Source organism: Drosophila takahashii, chromosome X, assembly GCF_030179915.1.
Source record: "Drosophila takahashii strain IR98-3 E-12201 chromosome X, DtakHiC1v2, whole genome shotgun sequence".
NCBI lineage: Eukaryota > Metazoa > Arthropoda > Insecta > Diptera > Drosophilidae > Drosophila > Drosophila takahashii.
The window spans coordinates 11,739,269-11,765,818 of NC_091683.1; the positions used below are offsets into that span (position 1 = coordinate 11,739,269).

The 26,550-nt window shown below is 43.9% G+C and overlaps 2 protein-coding genes across 5 annotated transcripts; one reads left to right on the forward strand and one right to left on the reverse strand.

Moving 5' to 3' along the window:
• Positions 1–248: 248 nt before the first annotated feature.
• On the reverse strand, positions 249–4,234 carry D2hgdh (D-2-hydroxyglutaric acid dehydrogenase). 4 transcript variants are annotated; one of them, XM_070218345.1, is made up of 5 exons: positions 4,125–4,234; positions 2,352–2,589; positions 2,114–2,255; positions 982–1,675; positions 249–922 (listed from the first exon to the last, which is right to left on the reverse strand). In XM_070218345.1, exons 2-5 carry the CDS (start codon positions 2,541–2,543, stop codon positions 349–351), a joined length of 1,602 nt encoding a protein of 533 aa, XP_070074446.1. In that variant the 5' UTR covers positions 2,544–2,589; positions 4,125–4,234; the 3' UTR covers positions 249–348. The 4 variants fall into 4 exon arrangements, with proteins under 4 accessions (XP_070074446.1, XP_016995665.2, XP_016995662.2 ...); XM_017140176.3 differs by having other exon boundaries at positions 4,103–4,222; XM_017140173.3 differs by lacking the exon at positions 4,125–4,234 and adding an exon at positions 2,931–3,018.
• A 4,978-nt stretch (positions 4,235–9,212) lies between these two features.
• LOC108056390 (polyhomeotic-proximal chromatin protein-like) lies at positions 9,213–18,517 on the forward strand. Its single transcript, XM_044396127.2, has 5 exons — positions 9,213–10,085; positions 13,081–14,864; positions 14,924–15,368; positions 15,427–17,135; positions 17,199–18,517. Exons 1-5 carry the CDS (start codon positions 10,051–10,053, stop codon positions 17,930–17,932), a joined length of 4,707 nt encoding a protein of 1,568 aa, XP_044252062.2. The 5' UTR covers positions 9,213–10,050; the 3' UTR covers positions 17,933–18,517.
• The last annotated feature ends 8,033 nt before the right edge of the window (positions 18,518–26,550 follow it).

The window sequence follows — 26,550 nt, forward strand, 5'->3', positions numbered from 1 at the left end:
TGAGATGGCAAATTATATGTACTATTTTATTTTAAAACGTTAATAACACTTATTTTTAACCATGATAATAATATATGGTTTCCACAGTTTTTAATAAAATATATGCTATAAGTTCGTGTCTTAAACGTGGGAAGGTAGTCTTCCGATTTGGTTTAACCCATGAACAATTAGAATTTCATCTATGATTTATCTCTTAAAAAAAGTTTTTTCATCTTAATATCTTTAAGAACAAGTTTAAACACCCGAAATGCAGTTTGCTAATTAATTTTAGGCAATTTATTTATGGAAATAAAAAAAAACACAAGACTGTAGACTGTAGACTTATTAATGAGACGACAACGGACCCCTTCAGTTGAGCACCTTGTAGGGATTGAGGATGCCGTTGGGATCGAGCAGCTTCTTCATGTCGCGCATATAGTTAATGGCCACCGGATCCTTGGAATAGTGCAGATAGTCCTTCTTGAGGAACCCGATTCCGTGCTCGGCACTAATGCTGCCCTTCAGCTTCGACGTGTACTCGTAGACGAAGGGCTCGACGCGCTTGTAGATCTCGTCGTTGAACTCCTCGCAGGAGACGTTCAGGTGCAGATTGGAGTCGCCCAGGTGGCCATAGCCGCAGACGACGGTGGCCAAGGGCCCGCATCGCTCCCGCATCACGTCCACAATGTTGTAAAAGTCGCGCAGCGGCAGCGAGATGTCGTACTTGAAGCAGAAGCTCTTCTCGATCAGGCCGAGCGGCACCATCTCGCGGATCTTCCAGATCTCCTGCACCTTCCCCGGATCCCCGGTGACGGTGCCGTCCTGGATTTCGCCGCGCTCCATGCCGTCGCCGATGAACTGGTTGATCTTCTCCTCGTCGTGGTCGCCATTGCTGCCCGAGGTCTCGATCAGCATGTAGAAGGGGAAGCCCGAGATGGGAGAGCTGTGTAAGGGATTTTACAGATTATAATATGTATAAAATATATATGGAGTGCTTTTTACTTGAGGAACTTGAACTGCTGGAGGGCTGTGTTCAAGGCCCGCTCGTCGATCAGCTCGCAGGAGCTGAGGATCTCGCCCAGATTCCGCTTGGCACTCACGAAGGTCTTCAGCACGTCGTCGAAGGAGTTCAGCCCGATGAAGGCCACGTTGACCGCCCGCGAGGAATGGGGGCAGAGCATCGAGAGCTTCGTGACCACGCCCAGCGTGCCCTCGGATCCGATGAACAGGTGCTTCATGTGATAGCCGGTGTTGTCCTTCTTGAAGTTGGACATGAGGTCGAGCACCTGACCGGTGCCCAGCACAGCCTCCACGCCGAGAACGGAGCCATGGAGATTGCCGTAGCGCACCACACGGACGCCGCCCGCATTGGTGGAGACATTGCCGCCGATGTGGCAGCTGGCCTTGGCCCCCAGATCCAGTGGGACCGTCAGGCCCACCTCCCTGGCCCGCTGGTCGAAGTTCTCCAGGATGCAGCCCGCCTCCACGACGGCGATGCCGGTCACCTCGTCCACAGACAGCACTTTATTGAGGCGCGCCAGCGATAGCACAATCTCGTCGCAAATGGGCACCGATCCGCCCACCAGACCCGTGTTCCCGCCCTGCGGCACCACGGCCAACCGACGCTCGTTGCAGTACTTCAGGATGGCGGCCACCTCCTCGGTGTTCCCGGGTTTCAGCACCAACTTGCTGTTGCCTGGTTATGGGTGAAATAATAGGCGATTAATATGAAACGATTAACATAGAAACCGCGAATTCTTCAGCATATTGCGAAAACGATTAATATGAAATAAGAGCAATAAGGAAAGGTAACATAGAAACCACGAATTCTTCAGTATATTGCATTAATGATTAATATGAAATGAGAGCAGTAAGGTAAGGTAACATAGAAACTGCGAATTCTTCAGCATTTTGTGTAAATGTTTTAAAAAAAGCGATGTGTGACGTAGATCGATTTTACATGATTTAAGATCAATTTTAATTTGATATGGGGCCAGGTAAATTTGACCAGGTCGAAAAGAGTATTTCATGTAAAAACGATATGGGTTTTGCATGGCCATATCGACTTTACGGGAACATGCTTTTTTTGTGTGCACTCTTCCTCGAACCATCTAATAACAAACTAATAACTCACCCCGAATCCTCTTTAAGAAGCAGATATTGTAGCCCTCCAGATCCTCGGTGAGGACAAAGTTCTTGCCCAGGAGCTGTTCAAAGTGGGCGACATCCTTGTCGGTCAAAGTGGCATAGTTGCCGCGCTGCACGTTGTCCGTGATCTGAAGTGGGAATAGGTATTACTATTGGTATTCAAAAACTATGCAACAAAATCCCACATCCCCCACTGAACACCATATTTAATTCACCACACCTACCTCGGTGAGTTCCGGAATCGGAGCCCCGCTGCCCGCCATTGTGCGCACTGTGGTGGCCCTGGCCCAAGTGGTGCCCGCTGTGGGGTGGGTGGCCATGGACAGGGCTGGGCCAGTGGTGGTGGGTCGCCTCATCAAGGTGGTGGCCCCGGCGCTGGCCAATCTGCGCATTTGCAGGAGCTGCTGGAATCTCATCGTGGAGGGTGGTTGCGACTGAAGTTTATATGTCTGTTATAAGTCGCTGAAATTAAGATGGCAATGATGAATGTCAGTAAACTTGTGTATCTCTAAAAACAGTCACCAAATAACCGCTTTAAGTTCCTAAAAAATGATTTTTTCGTTAATTCTTTCCTTTAAAGTACTATAATTGTAGTTATTTTAAGGCCACTTCTAAATATTAAATAAGAACTCTTATTTTCAAGACCAAATCCGCGAATTCTTTAGCATAAGTTTCTCCTTTCCCCCTATTTACAGTTGGCTAAGGTGAATTTTTTTCAAGCACTGTCTTCGATTAGACGAAACCCCAGACTGCCGGACTTCCCCGGAGGTCTGGGATGCTTATCGTATTATCACGCCACTAACCATCCACTCGATTCGAGTTATGGACGCAATCTTCTCCTAGCCGCGGACCGTATCGCACTGATAGCACCGAGTCCCCAGGAAACCGAACTTTTCCACTAGACCTCTCGGGCTCCAAAGCTACGTATATCGCTGTATATGACAGCGTTATCAGTCCATTCCGACTTAGCGCGTGCATAAAGAAATTAGCATATTTATTTTGGACCACGCACACACACACATACGATAGTCTGGCTTTGGTCTGGTTCGAAAAGTGCAATCCACAAACCGTGGAGTCAAGATCTTTATGAGGCCACACAGATTATCGCAGGTAGATGTATGTATGTGCCTAGCCAAAAACTATCATAAAACCATTTGTCCCAGGGACGTAGGGGCACCAGATATAGATACGGATATATGCATGTGTTCGGAGATGTGACTACCTGGAGTTCGAGTATCTGCACGGAGGATTAAATGCGGTGTTGGGAAAAATCGTTTACATTTTACCACATTAATGGTGTAGGTGATTATTGCAAAATCTTGACATTATATCAAGGAAAAAATATTAAGAATATATTAAAAATACATAACAACGAAATATGAAAAAAATAAATAATAATATCTAAACTTGAATTTTTCAAATACTTAAAATAGGTAGTGAGTATTAGAATCTAAATTTTTTAAGAGTTTTTATATGGACTTTCAGTTATGCAAGACACTTTTTTTTTAATATTTCAAAAATTTTCGAAATATTTTTCAAAATTCAAAAGCTTTCTAACGGCCTGATAAATCCCTCCATCCCTGGTTATCTCAAGATATTTGTTTGTTTTCTCTCTCTCGTATTTTGTCGTGTGTTTATTACGTCAAATCAAAAGAATGGAGCTTTTAGGTGGGTGTGTGTGTGCAAACGCGTGCTGAGTATAAACAAGTAAAAATAAATAACAACATATGTATGTGGGGGGTTAACAGGTAGCTGATAAGCGTGTAAGCCTTATCAAAATCTGCATATGTAAACCGGTCGTAAAACAAATGACGGCAATGTCATTGCATGTGTTAATAAAAGGTTTAATTAGGATCCTTTATTTGCATAGCACTCGGGAAATATTAGCTTCAATGCAATACACCACACAAACAAAGAGAGCGGCACGCGCCGATATCTCGCACTGGAAAATGGAAAACCAAAAACAGAAACTAACCTAAAAGCACTCAAAAACATACTTTTTGTACTTATCGATGTTAGCCAAAGATACTTTCCAAATCCATAGATTTTCCTTTTGGGAAAATTGTATTCAGAGCAACGTGTAAACCGGAACCACAACAAACAGCAACTGAAAAATCGAAACGCAAAAAGGGGGCAAATTAGTTGAGAGATAAGATGGGCCATATGATCGCTGGCAGAAAGCTCCCCAAAGCGAGAGCGCCAACGGAGCTTTTCGAAAAAAACATGCAGGGGCGTATGCTAAAAATATGCCAGGGGGTTTCCTAATTTTATTCTTAGTATTATTTTTGTTGTTAGCAAAATCTGGTAAAGTGGGGTTTAATTATAAAAATGGGTCTTGTATTAAGTTTTCTTTACTATTTCTGGACTCTGGATTACCAGCTAAAAAATTTGTCAGATTATTAGCGGGGATTAGCGGGACCTAAGCAATATTTTCCTTTTTTAGATTGAAATAAACATTTTATGCACTCATTTGAATGCAAGATATTTTAAAATTAGCAGCATTTCTGAGTGCAAAAACACACTGTGTTTTAAAAGGCGTAAAAGGCGTGTTTACAGTTGTAATCATAAAATAATCATAATCATAATCATTTATGTTAAACACTTGAGAGTTTAGCTAAGATTCTTTTTACTAATTATGTAATTAGAAACAAATTTAAAAGGTAGTAAAAATTACGTAAGATTAAAAATATTTAAAATGTATTATCCTTAAAGTATTTAACGCGTAATTTACTGAATAATAAAATAATGTAACATTTGTTTTCTTTGGTTATTGCCAAGCAACTGTTATACTGTCGCTCGAATTCACCACACACGCACAGGCAACGCCCACCAAAAACTGTGAGAATCCCCCACCTCTAACCATCCAGTATACCTCCATCCCTTTCTCCCTTGCGCAACGCACAATAGTGCTGTCTCTGTAGCACCCTCAAACCCCTACTAAAAATAAAACACTTTTTCTTTTGGTGGTGCGCCCATTTTTTATTCTCTTCGATCTTCCGTCGGCATTTTGTAAGCATTATTTGTTGTTGCTGTTGTATTCGAAACAAAATGGAGAACTTGGAATTTATTTTATAGTTTTAGTTCTAAATCAAAATAACTCCTAAATTATACTTTATATTTTGTTAATTTATCGACTTGTAGTTTGGAAACACTATGTTAAGGATTATTTGTTTTTATTTTTAGTTGAGCTGTTTTTTAGAAAAATTTGTAGAAAAGGGTTGTTAAAATTAAAAAAAAATATGTTTATCGCATTTTTTACACAATACCAATAAAAAAAATCTTATTTAAATAAGTTATTTTAAGTGTAATGGTCAGCGCTTTTACCCAAAACACATTACCCAAAAATGTTTTTTTGCAAAAAGTATTATTTGGTAAGTTTTACATTACTAGCAGATCTATCGAGATCACAGTGTTTTCAATCTATGTATAATGTATAATAAATTTACTTGGGTCAGGGGCTGTGATTGTGGTTTTGATTACGATTGTGAAACATTTGATCAGGTTTCAAAGTAAGAAGACACACTATTTAAGAAATTTCAATTAAGTGTAAGAGGTTAAAAGTTGTACACCAAAAAGAATGGCTAAAACAATATCAATATGGGATTGATATTGTTTCATATCAATAACAAAATGGTATGATTTCACACAGAACGGAGCAAAATTGATATTAAAAAATTCCCGATTGATGACTATTTTTGGTGTTTTTTTATATGTGCAGAAACAAGGCAGAAGGTAAAGTACCCTAATCGGTATCGATACCCTTATAAAACTTACAATACATAGATAACGCAACAATGACATGATTAGATGACGATTTAAGTGATAGATGCATTGACCAGAAATGAGGGCTGTAGGGATTAAAAAGTAAACGGTACCTGAGTTTTTCGCAATTCCAGCAGCTTGTTCACACCCCTAATGAGCTTAGGGGTTGGATTCCGTACAGCCCATTTGGATAAACGAATTGTTTCTCTTTTGAGGGTAATTGTATCATGTTTGTTTTGGAAATCGTTTCGTCGAGTCGCCAAAAAATGGTGGAAAAGGGTGGGTTGTGTGGTTGCAAAGGTCGCACGGAAGGGCAAGTGTCAAATGGCGCAACCCTTTTTCCGGGCTTCTTGTTTATTTTTTAGAGGATCGCATCGAATCGCGAACGAAAGTACAGTTTCGATGCGATTTATTTTATAGATAATGATTGAAACACGGTTTTCCAAATTACATTTGTGTAATGGAGATAAGCAAGCAGTAAAGCTACACCTAGCGCCCAAATCATTTTAATGACAGGAACCATTTGTAGTTTTGAGATCTCTGCGTTTACACGGACAAACGGACATGGCTGGATCGATGTGGCCAGTCTGATTAAGAATATATATTCTTTATACGATTGGAAACGGTTCCTTCTAATTCTTACATACTTTCCAACGAATATAATATAACCTTTTACCCACTTGGTTTTTATTATAAAGTGGCGCCCGAACAGGGACTAGAAATAGTAGAGCCTTCAGTTTCAGATACAGCAGAAACAATGTTATTCTAAAATTGTAATGGAATACAATTAAAATGATATTAATTGATTAAATAAGTTACTTTATTACGATGGCTTATAATAATGGTTTATTTTATAGCGTATCGGCAGGGGCAAAATATAAATATTGGAATTCCAATTAACGTAAAGGAAATTGAAACTTACCTCGAATTTTAATTTCATTTATTTTGGGTAGCGTATACCACTGTCACTATGTAACGACCCAACGGACTACCGAAACATTTCATCCACCACTAATATCGAGGACTTCCGGTTTACGCTACACATGAGTTGACAGGTCAATTAAGTGTTCTGTAAGGACAATGGCAAATATAATGCACCGGGGGTGAGTTAATAACAATGGAGACTTTTTTATAATAAAGGAACTAGGGGCTGCTAAAGAAAGGAAACATTAGGCATTGGAATTATCCATTATATGAGTTGGCTCTATAGAGTTTTTACGCTAGAGCGAATGTTATAGTGCAGGGAAAAGTCAGCTGCAAATATGAAATTTTTATTTCAACTTCTGTTATTTCAATTTCTGTAATATCAAAAACAAATTTTAAAAAATATATTTACCATTTTCTAATAACTTAATTAAGTTTTTTACATTAAAAAGATTAAAAGACTTATTATGGTTTACCGTTAACCCAAAAACCATATCCGTTGGAATTTTGACTACCATTTATTTTGGTGGTGATCTTTTGTTGATCCATTTTTATTTCTGGCCACGCCTAATAACAATAAAACCCAGGAACGGACTTCATTACCAACAACCCACTTTTGATTGTCGCCCAAAACACACACACCAGCGCATATCCACATGCATTCCAGTTGTTGTATGCAGATGTTGATAATTCCAACAAAAATGGTGTTGGAAATTCAGGCAATTGTCCAACAACAGTACAACAAAGACAGGTACATACATACATACATATGTACGTGTGAGTGTCCGTTTCTATTACAGCGAGCGAGGGAGAGGGCCGCATGCTAGACCCAATGCGCCAGAGCGAGAGGCAGTGTGCGAGTGTGAGTAAAGCACGCGCAAAGCAATTTACGCTCATTAAGCATTTGTCATTTTTACCGAATGCAAATAATAGCGCTCTCTCACTCTTACTCACAGCCCCCTCACCATTCACCCCAACAACAACAACCCAATAAGTTGGAGGCAATTAATTGAATGGCAAGAAGAAGAGCGCATGCTCGACTTCTTGTACAGTTGAGCGTGCGAAGAAGAGGCGAAAGAGGGAAGCGACGGCGAAGGAGGAGGCCGCAACTAATAAGAAAAAAGCTCGGCGAAAAAAACCGAAGCCCCAATACCAAGCTGAACCCACAAACACACACATGCACCAGAAGCAAACAAAAAGCCAAGCAGAGAGCGAGAGAGCAAAAGCACTTAACGGGCATAAAAATAATATGGCGGCAGCAAAAAGCAAAAGAAATGAGACGAAATTCTGATTCTGTCGAACCCAACAACAACAATAGCGATCGGAATGATGAGCATTTGTGGGGCTCAGCAGCGTTGTTGTTGGTGGGTATGGGAAGGGGAAGGGAAGGGAGGGGAAGAAGAAGACCGACAAGAGCCAAAGCAACGCACCCATACAAAAATACACACACACGCAGGCAGCACAAAATGAAAAATGAAATGCCAGAGACAGGCACAGTGGGACGAGAGTGGTGGAAATAAAATATATAATAAAAACAATAAAAAATATTAAAATAGTCAATATTTTAAAGACGATGTTTAGTTTTTTAAATGGTAAATATTATGTATTTTTAAAAAGTAATATAATTTTGGGTAAAGTGCCACAGTCGCAATGGGAATAGAACCACTGTGCTCATGCGACAAAAACAGCAGAGCCAAAGTGAATGCAATCCCATAATAATGGATCGCACGCCACTGTTCGGCAGAGTGAGTGAAAAAAGCATTTGCCTCGGCCTCTGCGCATACGCTACCCCCTCCTCCTTCTCTTCCACCGTCTGTTTCCGACAAGCACAACTAATAATAAAGTAAAGCCGACCGATCCGATGCGAAACGGAATCAGCCCAGAGGGAGGGAGACAGGAGGTGGAGGCAGAGTAGGTAGCGGTGGTTGTGATGGAGCGAAAAAAAGAAGATGAAGTATAGCAACAATCGGACTCGAGTCGGTAGACATTCGAGTGTACAGACACAGAAAACTGGATTCGGTCGCGGGTATCTTTTCAGCAGTGGATTCGGAAGGGGAGGGGGCCCGCAGTCGGGGTGGTTGAACACACACAGATACAGATGCGCCAGCTGTAGCCTCGATTCCGGATTTTTTACTCGTTTTGCTGTGCCAACTGAACTGCTGCCGTTCCTTTCCAACCCCAAGCGGTCAGAGGGCGTCCCGCTCGCACGCGCTCTCCGGCCCGGGCCGCCCCTAGTGCCGTCGCACTCGCACCCGCGCATTTCGGTATAGAGAAAAGTTATTAGTTCCAGCTGCCCCTTCCCGCAGTCGCACACCAGCGCAGGGACACACACATGCGCACTTCATTTTGTTTCCCAACCGAACAGAGAGCGAGCGTAGAGTTGTCGCTGGGGCGCGCGGTTCATTTCGAAACTAAACTTGGCGGCGTGCGGTTCTTGCGCTCTGCTCCGCGTTCGTGTTGCCTTCGTGTTGTATTATCGTACTTGTATTGAGAACGGGGAAATTCTCGCGCCGACGCGACGCACACACTTGATACCCTAGGAATTAAATTATTTTTTGAAAAGTGCTAACGGTGCTGGAAACTAGTGGGCCCGGATGAAAAAGTGATGCCGCGCCACAGTGGAAACCCTTGCTGGCGAACCGTCGCTGGCGACGTAGGCAGTGCAATAAAAACAAGCGTCTAGAGCTGTTGCCGCTGAATTGTGATATTTTTTATGTAAGATCGCGTGCACAGGTGCTTAGTCGCGGTTACACTGAGACAAAAAAGTGACGCTGCCAGCGGGGAAAACGGAGAGAAAGTGGAAGTGGAGTGTGAGTGGAGTTTGTACTAATTACTACTGCCCGTGCACGAAAAACACTCATTTACACGCAAGCACACACACACACTGGAACACACACACACACCGGGACAGTGGGACGTTCGTCGGATTTTCGTATTCGTTTCTGTGTACATTTTGTTGTCTTGCGTTCCACGTTACATATCTGTTTGTTGTTGCCTGCTGTATGTTTATATTTATATTTATTGCCTCCCCATATATATATGTACATATATGTGTGTTTGTTAATGTTCAATACAAAAACTACGAAGAGAAGAGCAACTAAAGGCCAAGCCAAAAAGAAAGCGCAATGCCAATAAAAACAACAACAACACCGACCGCCGCTGAAAACAAAAACAAAACGCCACCGCCGACGCATGCATACCTTTAATTTATTACACATATTGTTTTTATTTTGAATAATGGATCGTCGTGCATTGAAGTTTATGCAAAAAAGGTATTTTTCGTTTGGTTTCGTTTTATTTTATCATTTTATTGTATTGCTTGCAATTGCACTCGTGCTTTTTGTTGTTTGTTCGGGGTTTAAATATGCACTGAAGTATTAATTGTTTATTGTCCGGATCGTGAGACGTTAATCATTATTCTCGTAAAAATGCAGCGAGAGATATTCTGTGTTCTGTCATCATAAAATGCGTTTGACTGGCGGGCCAAAAAAAAAGGAAAAATTCCCCAATACCAAAAACGAGTTTCCCCTGCGACAGCCCTGCTCCCTCCCCCCTCCTCATTCGACACACGCCCCCTGCTGTGCGGTGTTGTTGCATTGTTGACAACGAATTTCGCAATGCATGCCTGTGTTTTTTGTATTTTTGGGCTTGTGCGTCGCCTGGTGGTGGTTGATTTACCTTTCCCCTCTCCCTTGCTCTCACTCTCGACCAAATAATAATAATAACAAACAAAAGTTCTGGCAAAAGTAACAGTTTTTGTTGTTGCAAATGCAACCCTGGTTCCTCTTTCCCACCAATTCTCTCTCGCTCTCTCTCTCTCTCTCTGCTGAAATAAACAAAAATTTAAGGTTGTCAACATTGACCAAAATAGGGAAAATAAAAAGTGCATTTTTTTTATAGTTAATATCTTAAAATCGTTTGTTGAAAACAAAACTAAATTGTAATCTTTATGATCAGGGCTTTGATAATTTTAAAAATAAAATTCTATTTTGGAAAGAATTTGCATATTCATAATGTAAATTTATTTGATTTATTTTGAACAATTAAAAAAAATGTGGTATTTGAAACCATATAAGTGTTTGAACATATTTAAATGAATATATTTTTTAAAGGTAAATGACAACTCTGTTTACACCTACGCCTGAGTTTGTGTACCATAGCTTCATCTCGCTTACTCGCATTTGTTTTATCCTTTTTGATTGCAAAACTCGTTTGTGAATCAATCAAAAGGCTGTCGTACCACCCTCTCACTCGCTCTCCCGCATTTTGCACGCCTGATTCCACTGGAACTGATGTTTGATTTGAATTTGAGCTCCCTTTTATTCTTCCCCCCCTCTTTGAAGCGCATGTGTGTGTATGTGTTTGTTTTCCCCGCATTTTTATCAGTCCTTCCCCTTTCCTTATGCTACTGCTTTCCCCTGGTTGCAACAAAATTGTTGTAAGAGGCTCTCAAACACACACATCCAGATATACAAACACACATACTCTACGCCAAGTTGGAAACCAGTCTTTTTTTCCTTTTCTCAAGACGTTTTTACTGCGGGTGGCTGTGAGCTCAACTTACACACTTACTTACACACGCACACCCACCACCCCGTGGCGGGAAAACCAAAAATCCACCCCTCTAGACCGCCCACCACCCTTTCCTACCTTTCTTCCCTTCTTTTTTGTGTTTTTGCGGGGTAGTTGCGATACGAGGGTTACCAAAATGCTTTTACCGGCTTTTATAACCCATTTCGCTTGTTCTTCTGCCTTCTTTCCACTTTTGCCTTTTATGCTCTCGCTTTTTATGGGCCTCGCGGGCTTTTTGGGTGAGGGGAAGGAGGAGGGCGAGGGATCAGCCTCTCCGGCTCGGCATCACAGCAGAGGTCAACAAATTAAAACACAACGTTCGGGCTATATTTTATTAGTTTATTCTTTATTAAGGGATAAATTAGTTTTTTGTAATTTATTTTTATTATAATTTATTATAATACTATGTTGATTTATTTTGCAACCCATTTTTATAATGATGTTAATATATTACTTTACAAGTACTAAATATTATAAAATAATTATCGGTATGAATATGAATGTATTATTATTTAAGTAGTCGATCTTGCGGTTCCTCAAAAATTAAGAAAAATGTAAATCCGCTAAGCCCACTTTGTTGACCGCGGCTGTATGAAACACTAACCATCTCGTGTTGCTCCCAACTGTCAGCATTTTTAGCATTTCGATGGGAAGGTCCTTGAACTTCGCCTGCAATTCGCATCGGCTTTATTGCCCTTCTACATTCTACAATAATATCAAACGGTGCCAGCTGCGTGGCTAAATTAGTTTCCCGGTCTTCCGGCGGTTGTTGTGTTTTCAAATGTGGAAAACGAATACGGCTGCGGTGCTTCACATGGAAATGGAAATTCGAAAACCCATAGATAGAGATCGATGCGATGGCTGTCAGCCCGCTCCTTTCTTTTCTTTCAATGGATGCAAAAGTCCTTTTCGCATTTTGCCAAATGTGTTTATTGTCGCTCGAAAAGGGCGGTTTTAGGTTTACAAAATGAAAGAATATTTCGGGATCGGGATCGGTTTCGGTTTCTTTCTACCTAAAAGTAAACTAGGGAACAATCTTTCCCAATAAATCGTTGGACACTTTTTTTGTGGGAAAATGAATGAACATTGAGGGTTCCTTCTGCTTAAAATAAACATTTTTAAGTGATTTAATTTAAGGGTATAAATCTGGAAATTGCACTTTTTTACCTTTTTGCCTTTAATTTACTTTTCCCGCATTTTTTTCTGCCACTCTCAAGTAGTCATCTTTAATATTTACCTTGTCAATATGTTTTTTCAATAAGAGCCTCTTTGTTTGCTTGTTCCAGCATTTTTCTCACACATGTTCGAATGACAAAATACAGATTTTTATGTTTACCAAGAAAGGAAGAAATGAAATACTTTAATTTTATTACCAGTTTACTTTACTTTGACATATTATTTTGCTGTATTTAAAATAATTTTATTTTTCCATCTCAAGGATTTTAAGTAGTATTTGTATCTTTAGTTGGAATTTAGCTTAAGAGCATGTTTCACTTAGTTTTCTTTTTATGTTTGACAACCTGTTTGCATTGGTTTGTTATTGTTTGTCGTTAGGACAAGGGAAGACCATTAGGAGCTCGGTTCTTCCAGCTTTGTTTGCGTGCGGTCCAAAATGATTTGCTTTTTTTCGGTTAAGCAAATGGTTACTTATTTCTGAACTCTTTCCTCTTTTCTTTTTTTTTTTTGATCCCACAGAGCGACCGACAGCGACACCACCACCACAACAGCAAACACCACAGCATCCCCCGACACTCTGCCCCTGAAAGACAACTCCAACATCCGCGAGAAACCCCTGCACCACCACAACAACAACTCGCAGCACACACACACACACTCGCATCCGCAGCAGCAGCAGCAGCAACAACAGCAGCAGGCCGGCGGCAAGCAGCTTGAGCGGCCACTGAAGTGCCTGGAAACTCTCGCCCAGAAGGCGGGGATCACCTTCGACGAGAAATACGATGTGGCCAGTCCCCCGCATCCCGGCATTGCCCAGCAGCAGGCGACTCCAGGATCAGGATCAGCAACAGGAGCAGGATCAGCAACAGGAACGGGATCAGCAGGCACAGTCACCCCCACAAGCCATCGCCACGGAACTCCGCCCACCGCCCGCAGGCAGACGCACACCCCAAACACACCGGGCAGGCCGAGTGCACCCAGTACACCCAACACCCACAACCAAACCCACTCCCTTGCCCGCCACACCGGCCTTACGCTGGAGAAGGCGCAGAATCCCGGCCAGCAGGTGGCCACCACCACCACGGTGCCGCTGCAGATCTCACCGGAGCAACTGCAGCAGTTCTACGCGAGCAATCCCTACGCCATCCAGGTGAAGCAGGAGTTTCCCACGCACACGACGAGTGCCAGTGGAACCGAGCTGAAGCATGCAGCCAACATCCTGGATGTCCAGCAGCAGTTGCAACTGCAGCAGCAGCTCTCGGAGGCCAGCGGAGGAGGAGGCTCGGGCGGCGGCGGCGCTGGCGGTGCACCTAGTCCAGCAGCCAACTCCCAGCAAAGCCAGCAGCAGCAGCAGCACTCCACCGCCATCAGCACCATGTCACCGATGCAGTTGGCAGCTGCCAACGGAGATTGGTCGCAGGGCAGGACGGTGCAGCTGATGCAGCCCTCCACCAGCTTCCTGTACCCGCAGATGATTGTGTCCGGCAATCTGCTGCACCCCGGCGGCCTCGGCCAGCAGCCCATTCAGGTGATCACCGCCGGCAAGCCGTTCCAGGGCAACGGCCCCCAGATGCTCACCACCACGACGCAGAACGCCAAGCAGATGATCGGTGGCCAGGCGGGATTCGCCGGCGGCAACTACACCACCTGCATTCCCTCGAACCACAACCAGTCGCCCCAGACGCTGCTCATCTCGCCGGTGAATGTCATCTCCCACTCGCCGCAGCAGCAGCAGAACCTGCTGCAGTCCATGGCAGCCGCAGCGCAGCAGCAGCAACTCACGCAGCAGCAGCAGCAACAGCTCAGCCAGCAGCAACAGCAGCAGCAGCTCACCCAGCAGCAGCAACAGCAGCAGCAACAGCTGACGGCTGCCCTGGCCAAGGTGGGGGTGGATGCGCAGGGCAAGCTGGCCCAGAAGGTGGTCCAGAAGGTGACCACCACCAGCAGCACGGTTCAGGCGGCGACGGGACCAGGATCCGCTGGGACGACCCAGGCCCAGCAAGTGCAGCAGGTCCAACAGCAGCAGCAGCAGACCACCCAAACCACCCAGCAGTGCGTCCAGGTCTCGCAGTCGACGTTGCCAGTCGGAGTGGGCGCCCAGTCTGTTCAGTCTGTCCAGACTGCCCAGCTCCTCAACGCCGGCCAGGCGCAGCAGATGCAGATCCCCTGGTTCTGGCAGAATGCGGCAGGACTGCAGCCCTTCGGCTCCAACCAGATCATCCTGCGAAACCAGCCGGACGGAACCCAGGGCATGTTTATCCAGCAGCAGCCGACGACCCAGACCCTGCAGACGCAGCAGAACCGTAAGAATATTATATTGTTACTGTAAATCAAGTTACCAAGTCAAACTATCTCCCCACAGAGATCATCCAGTGCAATGTGACCCAGACCCCCACCAAGGCACGCACCCAGCTCGACGCACTGGCTCCTAAGCAGCAGCAGCAGCAGGGAGGCACCACCAACCAGACACAGCAGCAGCAGCTGGCTGTGGCCACTGCCCAGCTGCAGCAGCAGCAGCAACAACTCACGGCAGCAGCTCTGCAGCGACCGGGGGCCCCGATCATGCCCCACAATGGAACCCAAGTGCGTCCGGCCAGCTCCGTGTCCACACAGACGGCCCAGAACCAGAGTCTGCTGAAGGCGAAGATGCGCAACAAGCAGCAGCCGGTGCGACCCGCACTGCCCACCCTGAAGACGGAGAATGGTCAGGTCGGGGGCCAGAACAAGGTGGTGGGTCACCTGACCACCGTGCAGCAGCAGCAGCAGGCGACGAATCTGCAGCAGGTGGTCAATGCGGCGGGCAACAAGTGAGTTAACACTGTTTTATTGTCAATGTACCCCACTAACTATCTCAAATCGTTACAGAATGGTTGTGATGAGCACGACGGGCACTCCCATCACCCTGCAGAATGGCCAAACACTTCACTCGGCCACCACGGGAGTGGACAAGCAGCAACAGCAGCTGCAGCTAATCCAGAAGCAGCAGTTCCTGCAGCAGCAGATGTTCCAGCAGCAGATCGCCGCCATCCAGATGCAGCAGCAGGCGGCAGTGCAGGCGCAGCAGCAACAGCAGCAGCAACAAGTCTCCCAGCAGCAGCAGGTGAACGCCCAGCAACAGCAAGCGGTGGCGCAGCAGCAGCAGGCGGTGGCGCAGGCCCAGCAGCAGCAGAGGGAGCAGCAACAGCAGGTCGCCCAGGCTCAGGCGCAGCAGCAGCAGGCACTCGCCAACGCCACTCAGCAGATCCTCCAGGTGGCGCCCAACCAGTTCATCACCTCCCACCAGCAGCAGCAGCAGCAGCAGCTCCACAACCAACTGATCCAGCAGCAGCTGCAGCAACAGGCGCAGGCGCAGGCACAGGTTCAAGCCCAGGTGCAGGCCCAGGCGCAGCAGCAACAACAGCAGCGGGAGCAGCAGCAGCAGCAGAACATCATCCAGCAGATTGTGGTGCAGCAGTCGGGCGGAGCCAGCGCCCAGCAGCAGCAGCAGCAGGCACAACAGCAATCTGGACAGCTGCAGCTGAGCAGCGTGCCCTTCTCGGTTTCCTCGACGACGACGCCAGCCGGAATAGCCACCTCCAGTGCCCTGCAGGCAGCTCTCTCCGCCTCGGGCGCCATCTTCCAAACAGCCAAGCCCGTCACGTGCAGCTCCTCCTCCCTGCCCACCAGCAGTGTGGTCACCATCACCAACCAGAGCAGCACTCCCCTGGTCACCAGCAGCACGGTGGCCAGCATGCAGGCACAGGCTCAAGCTGCTCAGATCCACCAGCAGCAGCAGCAGCTGATCAGCGCCACCATTGCAGCAGCATCTCAACAGCAGCAGCAGCAGCAACAGGGACCCCCTTCACTGACGCCCACCACGCCCTCACCCACCACCAATCCCATTCTGGCCATGACCTCGATGATGAATGCCACGGTGGGCCACCTGTCTACCGCTCCGCCCGTGACTGTTTCTGTGACCAGCACCGCTGTCACTCCGTCGCCGGGTCAGCTGGTCACGCTGAGCAGTGCCAGCAGCGGAGGAGGAGGAGGAGGAAGCTTTCCCAGCACGCCCTCCAAGGAGACACCTTCGAGAGTGCCCACCGCCACCCTGGTGCCCATTGATTCGCCCATGACGCCTGTTTCGGGCCAGGACAGCTGCAGCACACCCAAGTCCTCCACTCCCGCCAATGTCAGTGCGTCCGTGGAGGCCAGTAGTTCCACGAGTGAGGCTCTGCCCAACGGGGAAGCCTCGGATCGGGCCTCCACGCCTTCGAAGGCCGCCACCACTCCCACTAGTAAACAGAGCAATGCGGTGCAGCCAACGAGCAGCTGCTCCACTCCCACCAGTGCCAGTGGAAAGGAAGAGCCCAAGGTGGCGACTTCTGTTACTTCCACTTCAACGACGAGCTGCACGACTGTCACCACAACTACCACGACGAGCAACAGCGTGGGAGCCAAGGATCTGCCGAAGGCGATGATAAAGCCAAGTGTATTGACCCATGTCATCGATGGTTTCATCATCCAGGAGGCCAATGAACCGTTCCCCGTCACCAGACAACGGTATGCGGACAAGGACGTCAGCGATGAGCCGCCAAGTATGTACAAATTACGGCCATTGTTACATAATCCCAATCTCACCTCAACCTTCCTTTCTGCAGAGAAAAAGGCAGCCATGCAGGAGGACATGAAGCCAACTGGAATAGCATCTGCTCCAGCCTCGGACATGGTGGCCTGCGAGCAGTGCGGCAAGCTGGAGCACAAAGCGAAGCTCAAGCGAAAGCGCTACTGTTCGCCGGGATGCGCCAGACAGGCGAAGAACGGCATCGGGGGAGTCGGAACAGGAGAGACCAACGGTCTGGGAACCGGCGGAATCGTTGGAGTGGACGCCATGGCATTGGTGGACAAACTGGACGAGGCTATGGCTGTGGAGAAGATGCAGACAGAGGCCATGCAGTCCATGTCGGAATCTCTTTCAGCAGCTTCAACGGAGGTGCCACTGCCAGTGGTGGCTGCCGTTCCAGCCTCTTCTCCCCTCGCAATACCCCTGGGATCGCCATTGCCAGTTGCATTTCCCACCCTGGCACCACTGCCTGCAGTCACTCCCGCTGCGGGGCCCACGTCTTCGAGTGTAAATGGATCGGATCGCCCGCCCATTAGCAGCTGGAGTGTGGAGGAGGTCAGCAACTTCATCCGAGAACTGCCCGGGTGTCAGGACTACGTGGACGACTTTGTTCAGCAAGAGATCGACGGACAGGCGCTGCTGCTGCTCAAGGAGAACCATCTGGTGCACGCCATGGGCATGAAGCTGGGCCCAGCCCTCAAGATTGTGGCCAAGGTGGAGTCCATGAAGGAGGTTCCGCCGCCTGGCGATGCGAAGGATGGAGGAGCTTAGTAGGAAACAGCTTGAACTTCGCGTGGAGCCGCAAATGATGATCTCCTAACTGGTCCAACCGTGTCTGTCGTGCCGGGTGAATCTGATTCAATCGGTCAGGCGAAGAGGGCGCGAATCCACTTGTAAAATCAATACCAGCACCAGGTCCAAAACCCATCAACCTTGTAAATATTTCCAAATTCTCTCATGCTAGGATATTTATTTAACCATAAAAACAACCGACAGTCAGATAACGAATGGAATTACTTAAACTAAGTATAAGCAATAAATAATGTTCTTTAATTGAGCTGCCAGCCAAGTGAAATCGATAGAATTCTACAATTAAACATTAGTTTAGAGAATAACACTAAACGTCATGGATCGTTTTTTAAGTATTTTAAACTAAGCAATCATATTTTCCACTAAGATTGTACTAGCAACTAAAAAAATTTGAACTTTCGAAAGAAATGATATAACATCTAAATGTGAATTTAAACTTTTTGCTAACCAATTTTTAAATGCCTAGACTTAAGCCTATTTTTTTCAATATTATTTTTTTTTGCTATTGCTGAACAAAATAAGAAATGCACTGTAAAGTGCTTAATAAATGTGAAAAAAAATTTGTTGTGGTTTTATTTAAAAGGAAGAAGCCGGGTTTCAGTTTCTAAGACTGTTTTATGACTGATAACACATTACATACATTAAAATAGTACCTACCGACCTTTATATTTAGACAGTTAGTTTAGGTATTGAAACTTAATTTCGAAGTAACCTTATTTTCGACTAAAAGATATTGGTAAAAATATTATTTTTCTTTGGAGAGGTAGAAACCTTATTAAGCGATCACCATTACTTTCGGGAAAACTACATTTTTCACCAATTTTCGCATTTTTGATAAGGGGTATCATAATTTTTTGCTAAAAATAAAATGTCCAGATTTAAACGCAAATTAAGCTACGAGTTCAACAAGGTATGATATTCTAAATTTGGGCCATTCTTTCATTTGTTTTGGCCAAAAAACTCATTATTTTTTGGTGGAAAATCGGGTCCTGGATTTTTAGTAAAAATATAAATTTTTTTAATGTGTTCTTTTGCTGTAATTTGGCCAAAAATGGTCCCAGATCAAAAATACGCACTGTTTTGAACAGCTAACAACTTAATTATTAAATCCATGGGAATTTTTTGTGAATTTGAGAAAAATAAAATTTTTGTCAATTTTCGCGTTTTTGATAAGGGGTACCATCATAATTTTTTGCTAAAAATGGCAAAAAAATAAAATAAAATAAAATCGATTGAGAATTAAGCTACGAGTTCAACAAGGTATGACATTCCAAATTTGGGCTATTATTTCCTTTCTTTTGGCCAAAAAACTGATTATTTTTGGGTAAAAAACGGGTCCTAGATTTTTAGTAAAAATATGCATTTTTTTGTTGTGTTCTTTTGCTGTAATTTGGCCAAAAATGATCCCAGATCAAAAATACGCACTGTTTTGAACAGCTAGCAACTTAAATTTTAAATCCATGGGCATTTTTGGTGGATTTGGGAAAAATAAAATTTTGGCCAATTTTCGCGTTTTAGATAAGGGGTACCATCATAATTTTTTGCTAAAAATGGCAAAAAAATAAAATGTCCAGATTTGAACGAAAATCGATTGAGAATTAAGCTACGAGTTCAACAAGGTATGACATTCCAAATTTGGGCTATTATTTCTTTTCTTTTGGCCAAAAAACTGATTATTTTTGGGTAAAAATCGGGTCCTAGATTTTTAGTAAAAATATGCATTTTTTTGTTGTGTTCTTTTGCTGTAATTTGGCCAAAAATGATCCCAGATCAAAAATACGCACTGTTTTGAACAGCTAGCAACTTAAATTTTAAATCCATGGGCATTTTTGGTGGATTTGGGAAAAATACAATTTTGGCCAATTTTCGCGTTTTATATAAGGGGTACCATCATGATTTATTGCTAAAAATGGCAAAAAAATAAAATGTCAAGACTTGAACGCAAATCAATTGAGAATTAAGCTACGAGTTCAACAAGGTATGATATTCCAAATTTGGGCTATTATTTCCTTTGTTTCGGAAAAAAAACTGAGTTATTTTTTAGAAAAGTTTGTAATTTGTCGAAAATAATATATACAACCTAGAAAATACTCCTATTTTCGCCGCAATCCCTAATCCCAATTTGGCACCAAAATATTCTACATATATTGTGCGAAAGCATGCGAAAACGGGCCTTTGAACATTAAAAGGATCGCTATGCTCCAGAGTCTAAGATATTAATTCTCAATTGTGGGGTTCAAATTGAAATTTTAATTATTTAAAATTTTGAAATTTACCAAATATTCATATTTAAGAATAATAAATTGAAAAATAAAAACTGTTATACTACAAATTCACCACATGGCTATGCCGCGCCCACTAAGGTAGTGCGATGTCGCAGAAAGAGAGAGGTAGAAAGTGCTATATTGTTATCCTTGTCTTGCCCGGAACTGCAGAGCTATTCATTTCCCTCCCTTAACCACACCCCTCACTGCTAAAAACAAGAATCGTGCCCATTTTTTCACATCCACCTTCCCGACGGCATTTTGTTTTTGTGCGCAATTAAGCAGCGACGCCTGCAGAGGTAGAGCGGCGACTTCGGGTTCAGATCAGTGGGTTTACCTATGAATTATTCTTGTTTTTTTTTTGTTGTTGCTGACGTGGTTGCTTGCAAATCAAAATGGAGAACGTTACCATATAAACAACAATATTAAAAATTTATTGAGACTCAAAAATTGTTTCTTTTTAGATTTTTATCACTGCGTAATAGCATAAGCTAAGCTTGTGAAAAATAATGAGGACATTTCTACACAAAATGTTGTGGTATTTACAAGTCCTCAGAACTTATTTGTAATAAAAGTAATTTGTTTAAATAATTTAAAATTGAAATCTTGGAATTGTATTGCAACGTCCAAGTTAAAATGTACATACATAAACTCAAAATAAAAGACTTTCGTTCCGTAAAATCTGTTATACTGCAACAGTTAGGAATTCAACCCAAAAATAGGCGCATGAAAAATAATATTGAATGTCCCACATTGTTCATTAAAACAAAATGTGTCTAAAATATCAATCGGGGGTGCCACAGAAATCTTTTCCAACCAAAATTATAGTGGCCGAGAATCTCAGCGTTCATACGGACAAACAGACGGACAGCTGGACATGTCTAGATCGACTCGGCTAGTGATCCTGATCAAGAATATTTATTCTTTATCGTCGAAATCGCATTCTTTTGCCTGTTACATACTTTTCGAAGAATATAGGTTCCAAAGATCATAATTAAAACAAAATTTGTATAAAGCGTTTTACTTTCTAAAATGTTTCACACCTGTTTTTAAACCTTAAATTTTTCTAATTTTCTTTGTGTATGACAAAACGAGTAAGGCTGATTTAAAAGCACTTAAGACCATCAAATAAGAATAATACGAAGATACAACAATTCTATTAGTTTCTGGTTATGTCTTTATTATTTTTTACAACATAAATTGGGGATCAAGCGAGTACATTTCTTTGCCGTATTTGTTTCATTAACCAATTCTACGCCTCTGGATATGTCTGTTCTGGTTTTCAGCTAAAGGACCGTTTTCTTGTCCGCATGTTAAATTTAAAGTAGGGATTTGGTTTTGGGGGGATTTCAGAACAAATTATTTGTTGCATACTTTTTATGCCCAATTTCCATTCATTTTTCACCAGAGTGGGGTTGATTTATTCCTGTTTATTCTCCGTGGATCCGCGTGGAAAAAACCTTGAAAACGTATGAGAATTTAGAGTTTATAGCGTACTTTAAGTTTAACATGCTGACGAGAAAACGGACCTTAGAATGACTCTTTCGGTTTACCTTTCTGTAAGTCATCGGAAACTAAATAGTAACTGGCATAAAAATAGGTCCACAAACTAAACGCGTTAAAAAAAAAAGTTTGAAGGGAGATTATCATATAATTGGGATGTATTTTTTTAAAGCTCTGAACTTTGAACTCGTCTCAAATTTCAGAATCCATGTATTTTGAGGTGCTTAATTACAAATCGGGATTAACTAAGAAAAGGATTTCGCAAATGGGGAAGTATTGAAAATAATTCGCGATCCCTAGTTTCACATAAACAAATACAATGCACCTCCCCTCATCACCATTCCTGTTCTTTGTGATTTCCCTGATTTACCCTTCTGCGACCTTAGCTTCTCACCCCTAATAATAAGCTTAGGGGTTGATTTCGCTAACCATCCCGTTCATAGTCCTGAAAAGATTCGCTTTTGAGGGTAATTGTAACTGCTTTGCTTGGAAATCGTTTTCCCTGCGGTGCCTAAAATGGTGGCTAAGGGTGCATTGAGGTAGCTGGAGTCTGCAAGTGTCAGAGGTCAACCCTTTTCCGCATTCCTGTTTGATTTTTGCCAGGACACTACCCATACCCTTTATCCTTACCCTTTACTTCGCAGTGCCAGTGAACCGGGTACAGTTTATTCCGTTTCCCTGGGGGACCAGAAAAAATAGTCATTAAGGCAAGAAACAACGAAATAATATTAATATTCCTTAAAACCCCTAGTCCTCCCCTAAATCGGGTGAAATCTTATGCAAACCATGCATTGTGGAAATTTAAGATTTTCGCTTTTTGATATGAAATTCGCAGACTATGGCCAGCTCTAAAATTTGGCCCAAATGGCCCCAAAACCATTTCATCCCCGCAGTTTATCCAACTTAAGCGAAGTGCTGACTCGAGTACTTCCTGTGTGCACTACACAAGAGGTCACAGGTCAACTATGTGCAGCGGAAGGGGATCGAGGAGAAGGTAATAACATGAAAGGGGTGATTTAGTTTCAGTGCAATTGGAAATTTATTTGTGAAAAAATCAAATAATATGTTTATTTTATTTTAGTAATTAGAAAGAGTTATAATAAATTTAAGGGTATATTAAAGTAACTAAATAATGAAAACAAATTATTTTGGGTTTTTTTCGAGTTCTATTAGGCAATTTTTACTGTACTTTTGGGGTAGGATTGTGCACCCTTGAATGTGTTGGTGATCCTGGAACTGATCCATTTTCACCGTTAGCCACGCCTTGTGACAATAAAACCTCTGCCGCTGCCGACGCTGACGTCGACTTCCTTACGATTGCAGCAACAAAACGGGTAACTTTGGTTATCACTCAGTATGTATGTGTGTATGCAGATGCTGATTAATTCAAGGTTTCGTCTTTTCAAAAATGGTGTAGGAAATTCAGGCCAACAACAGTACAAGAACAACAGGTACACACATACATATATACGTGTGCGTGTCCGTTTCTATTACAGCGAGCGAGGGAGAGGGCCGCATGCTAGACCCAATGCGCCAGAGCGAGAGGCAGTGTGCGAGTGTGAGGAAAGCACGCGCAAAGCAATTTACGCTCATTAAGCATTTGTCATTTTTACCGAATGCAAATAATAGCGCTCTCTCACTCTTCCTTACAGCCCCCTCACCATTCACCCCAACAACAACAACCCAATAAGTTGGAGGCAATTAATTGAATGGCAAGAAGAAGAGCGCATGCTCGACTTCTTGTACAGTTGAGCGTGCGAAGAAGAGGCGAAAGAGGGAAGCAACGGCGAAGGAGGAGGCCGCAACTAATAAGAAAAAAGCTCGGCGAAAAAAACCGAAGCCCCAATACCAAGCTGAACCCACAAACACACACATGCACCAGAAGCAAACAAAAAGCCAAGCAGAGAGCGAGAGAGCAAAAGCACTTAACGGGCATAAAAATAATATGGCGGCAGCAAAAAGCAAAAGAAATGAGACGAAATTCTGATTCTGTCGAACCCAACAACAACAATAGCGATCGGAATGATGAGCATTTGTGGGGCTCAGCAACGTTGTTGTTGGAGGGGGTTGGAAGGGGAAGGGAAGGGAGGAGAAGAAGAAGACCGACAAGAGCCAAAGCAACGCACCCATACAAAAATACACACACACGCAGGCAGCACAAAATGAAAAATGAAATGCCAGAGACAGGCACAGTGGGACAAGAGTGGTGGAAATAAATATAATAAAAACAATACAAAATATAAAAATAGGTAATATTTTAAAGACGATGTTTAATTTTTTTAATGGTAAATGTTATTAATTAATATAAGTAATATAATTTTGGGTAAAGTGCCACAGTCGCAATGGAAATAGAACCACTGTGCTCATGCGACAAAAACATCAGAGCCAAACTGAATGCAATCCCATAATAATGGATCGCACGCCACTGTTCGGCAGAGTGAGTGAAAAAAGCATTTGCCTCGGCCTCTGCGCATACGCTACCCCCTCCTCCTTCTCTTCCACCGTCTGTTTCCGACAAGCACAACTAATAATAAAGTAAAGCCGACCGATCCGATGCGAAACGGAATCAGCCCAGAGGGAGGGAGACATGAGGTGGAGGCAGAGGCAGAGTAGGTAGCGGTGGTTGTGATGGAGCGAAAAAAAGAAGATGAAGTATAGCAACAATCGGACTCGAGTCGGTAGACATTCAAGTGTACAGACACAGAAAACTGGATTCGGTCGCGGGTATCTTTTCAGCAGTGGATTCGGAAGGGAGGGGGCCCGCAGTCGGGGTGGTTGAACACACACAGATACAGATGCGCCAGCTGTAGCCTCGATTCCGGATTTTTTACTCGTTTTGCTGTGCCAACTGAACTGCTGCCGTTCCTTTCCAACCCCAAGCGGTCAGAGGGCGTCCCGCTCCCACGCGCTCTCCGGCCCGGGCCGCCCCTAGTGCCGTCGCACTCGCACCCGCGCATTTCGGTATAGAGAAAAGTTATTAGTTCCAGCTGCCCCTTCCCGCAGTCGCACACCAGCGCAGGGACACACACATGCGCACTTCATTTTGTTTCCCGACCGACAAGCGAACAGAGAGCGAGCGTAGAGTTGTCGCTGGGGCGCGCGGTTCATTTCGAAACTAAACTTGGCGGCGTGCGGTTCTTGCGCTCTGCTCCGCGTTCGTGTTGGTGTCGTTGTGCATGTGCATCTGTATATGTATATGTATTGAACGGAGAAAAAAAGTCTCGCGCCGACGCGACGCACACACACTCTGCCACTGCCCGTCGTATTTATTTATTTTTTTTCGCTTTTGGCGACAACTGCACATCTGTGGTGACGATTGACGATTAAGTGATATTAGTGAATGCAACACCGCGATACCGCAATACCGCAATACTCAATGAAAATGAGGAGAAACGGAAATATTTACGGACGTCGCGACGCTGGCGACGAAAGTGTATCGGATAGTGGATAGTGTCGTCGCCTGGAACAAAAACAACGCAAGAAACCAGAAACACCGAAAAACAAAAAGAAGCAAACACACAATTAATGCTGTGCGGCGTCTAGAGTTGTCGACTTTGGGCCTTTTTTATGTAAGATCGCGTGCACAGGTGCCCTTTAAATATACACAAATACCCGGTACACCTATGAAATTAAAAACGAAAACGATAAAAGCTGAATGGAGGAGAAAACATATTTTTTTCGAGACTGAGACGCCGTCGTCGGCGCATGCTCTTTGCTTGTTGTTTGCCCCGCATTGTTGTCAGTCCTCCCTCTCCCTCTTCCTCTTCGCTTCCTCCTCCTCTTCCTCTTTTTTTTCTGTGTTTCTGCCGCACGCTGCTTCTTGCAACTCAATTTTGGGTTGAAGGGAAAATCAAATGATGATGGCTTTGGAATTGTTGTAAGCCGTCTGCCGCACACACACCAAACACACACACACATGCACCCTCGCACAGTGGAGAGAAACCAGTCTTTCGGTTGCAAGTTGAAGATGCTGCTTCGTCTAGTTCGATTTGGATTTCCTTTCCGAGTTCGATTTCGAAACCGAATTCGTTCTTCTCTCGAAAATCGAAAACCACCCCCAAGGCTTTTTTTTTCTTCCAAGGGTAACTCCTGGTCTTATTACCATGAAAAGGGACCCTGGCTCATCTAAAACCGCAACCATTTGTTACTCCTGGACAACTGTCGGGATTTCGGGCTCGCAACGCAGGTCTTTGAACCTGCCCCCTTGGATACCCCATGCCACCACTATCGCGATGGTGTTCTATGCGCTTTGGCCATCGGCAAAGAGCAAACCATAAATAAAGGTCGTCTCGCTCGCTCCCACTCCACTCCACTCTCCTCTCTGCGGGGGAGGATGAGGATAAGGAGGAGGACGGCGAGGCGGAGGACAGACAGAGGAGGACGACAGGATAGGCAGCAGAGAGCAGGAAAGCAAGGCTACTAAAAATAGAAGTTGTGGGCACAGGCAACTCTGACAAGTGACCTCTTTTAAGCACTGTATTGCATTCATTGCATACATGTGTACATATATGTATGCAAAACAGTGCACTTTTAGTGGGTCATGGAACATTATAAATTTAAGCGATACTTTTGACCGGATGCCCCTAATGACCATCTTTTTTGGCAATTCAATTAAAAAACACAAATAATTAACTTACAATGTAAATGCTTTAGAGACCCAAAATATTTTTTTTTTTTGACACATAATTTATTAGACTTAAAAAGAAATCTTCTTTAAAACCATTAAAAAGTTATTTTTTTTTAATATTCCTAGTTTCACTTAAACGATCTCCACTGTAACTGAATTCACCTAGTGTGTGAATAATCACCCAA

What these genes read in the sequence shown, in the direction of transcription:
- LOC108056390 (XM_044396127.2), top strand. Translation starts at nt 10,051, where the DNA reads ATGGATCGTCGTGCATTGAAGTTTATGCAAAAAAG. An exon ending in TTGAAGTTTATGCAAAAAAG is followed by an intron (nt 10,086 to 13,080) that starts GTATTTTTCGTT and finishes TTGATCCCACAG; the next exon opens with AGCGACCGACAGCGACACCA. An exon ending in GTCAATGCGGCGGGCAACAA is followed by an intron (nt 15,369 to 15,426) that starts GTGAGTTAACAC and finishes AAATCGTTACAG; the next exon opens with AATGGTTGTGATGAGCACGA.
- D2hgdh (XM_070218345.1), bottom strand. Translation starts at nt 2,543, where the DNA reads ATGAGATTCCAGCAGCTCCTGCAAATGCGCAGATTGGCCAGCGCCGGG. An exon ending in CTTCTTAAAGAGGATTCGGG is followed by an intron (nt 1,676 to 2,113) that starts GTGAGTTATTAG and finishes ACCCATAACCAG; the next exon opens with GCAACAGCAAGTTGGTGCTG. An exon ending in CAGCAGTTCAAGTTCCTCAA is followed by an intron (nt 923 to 981) that starts GTAAAAAGCACT and finishes TCCCTTACACAG; the next exon opens with CTCTCCCATCTCGGGCTTCC.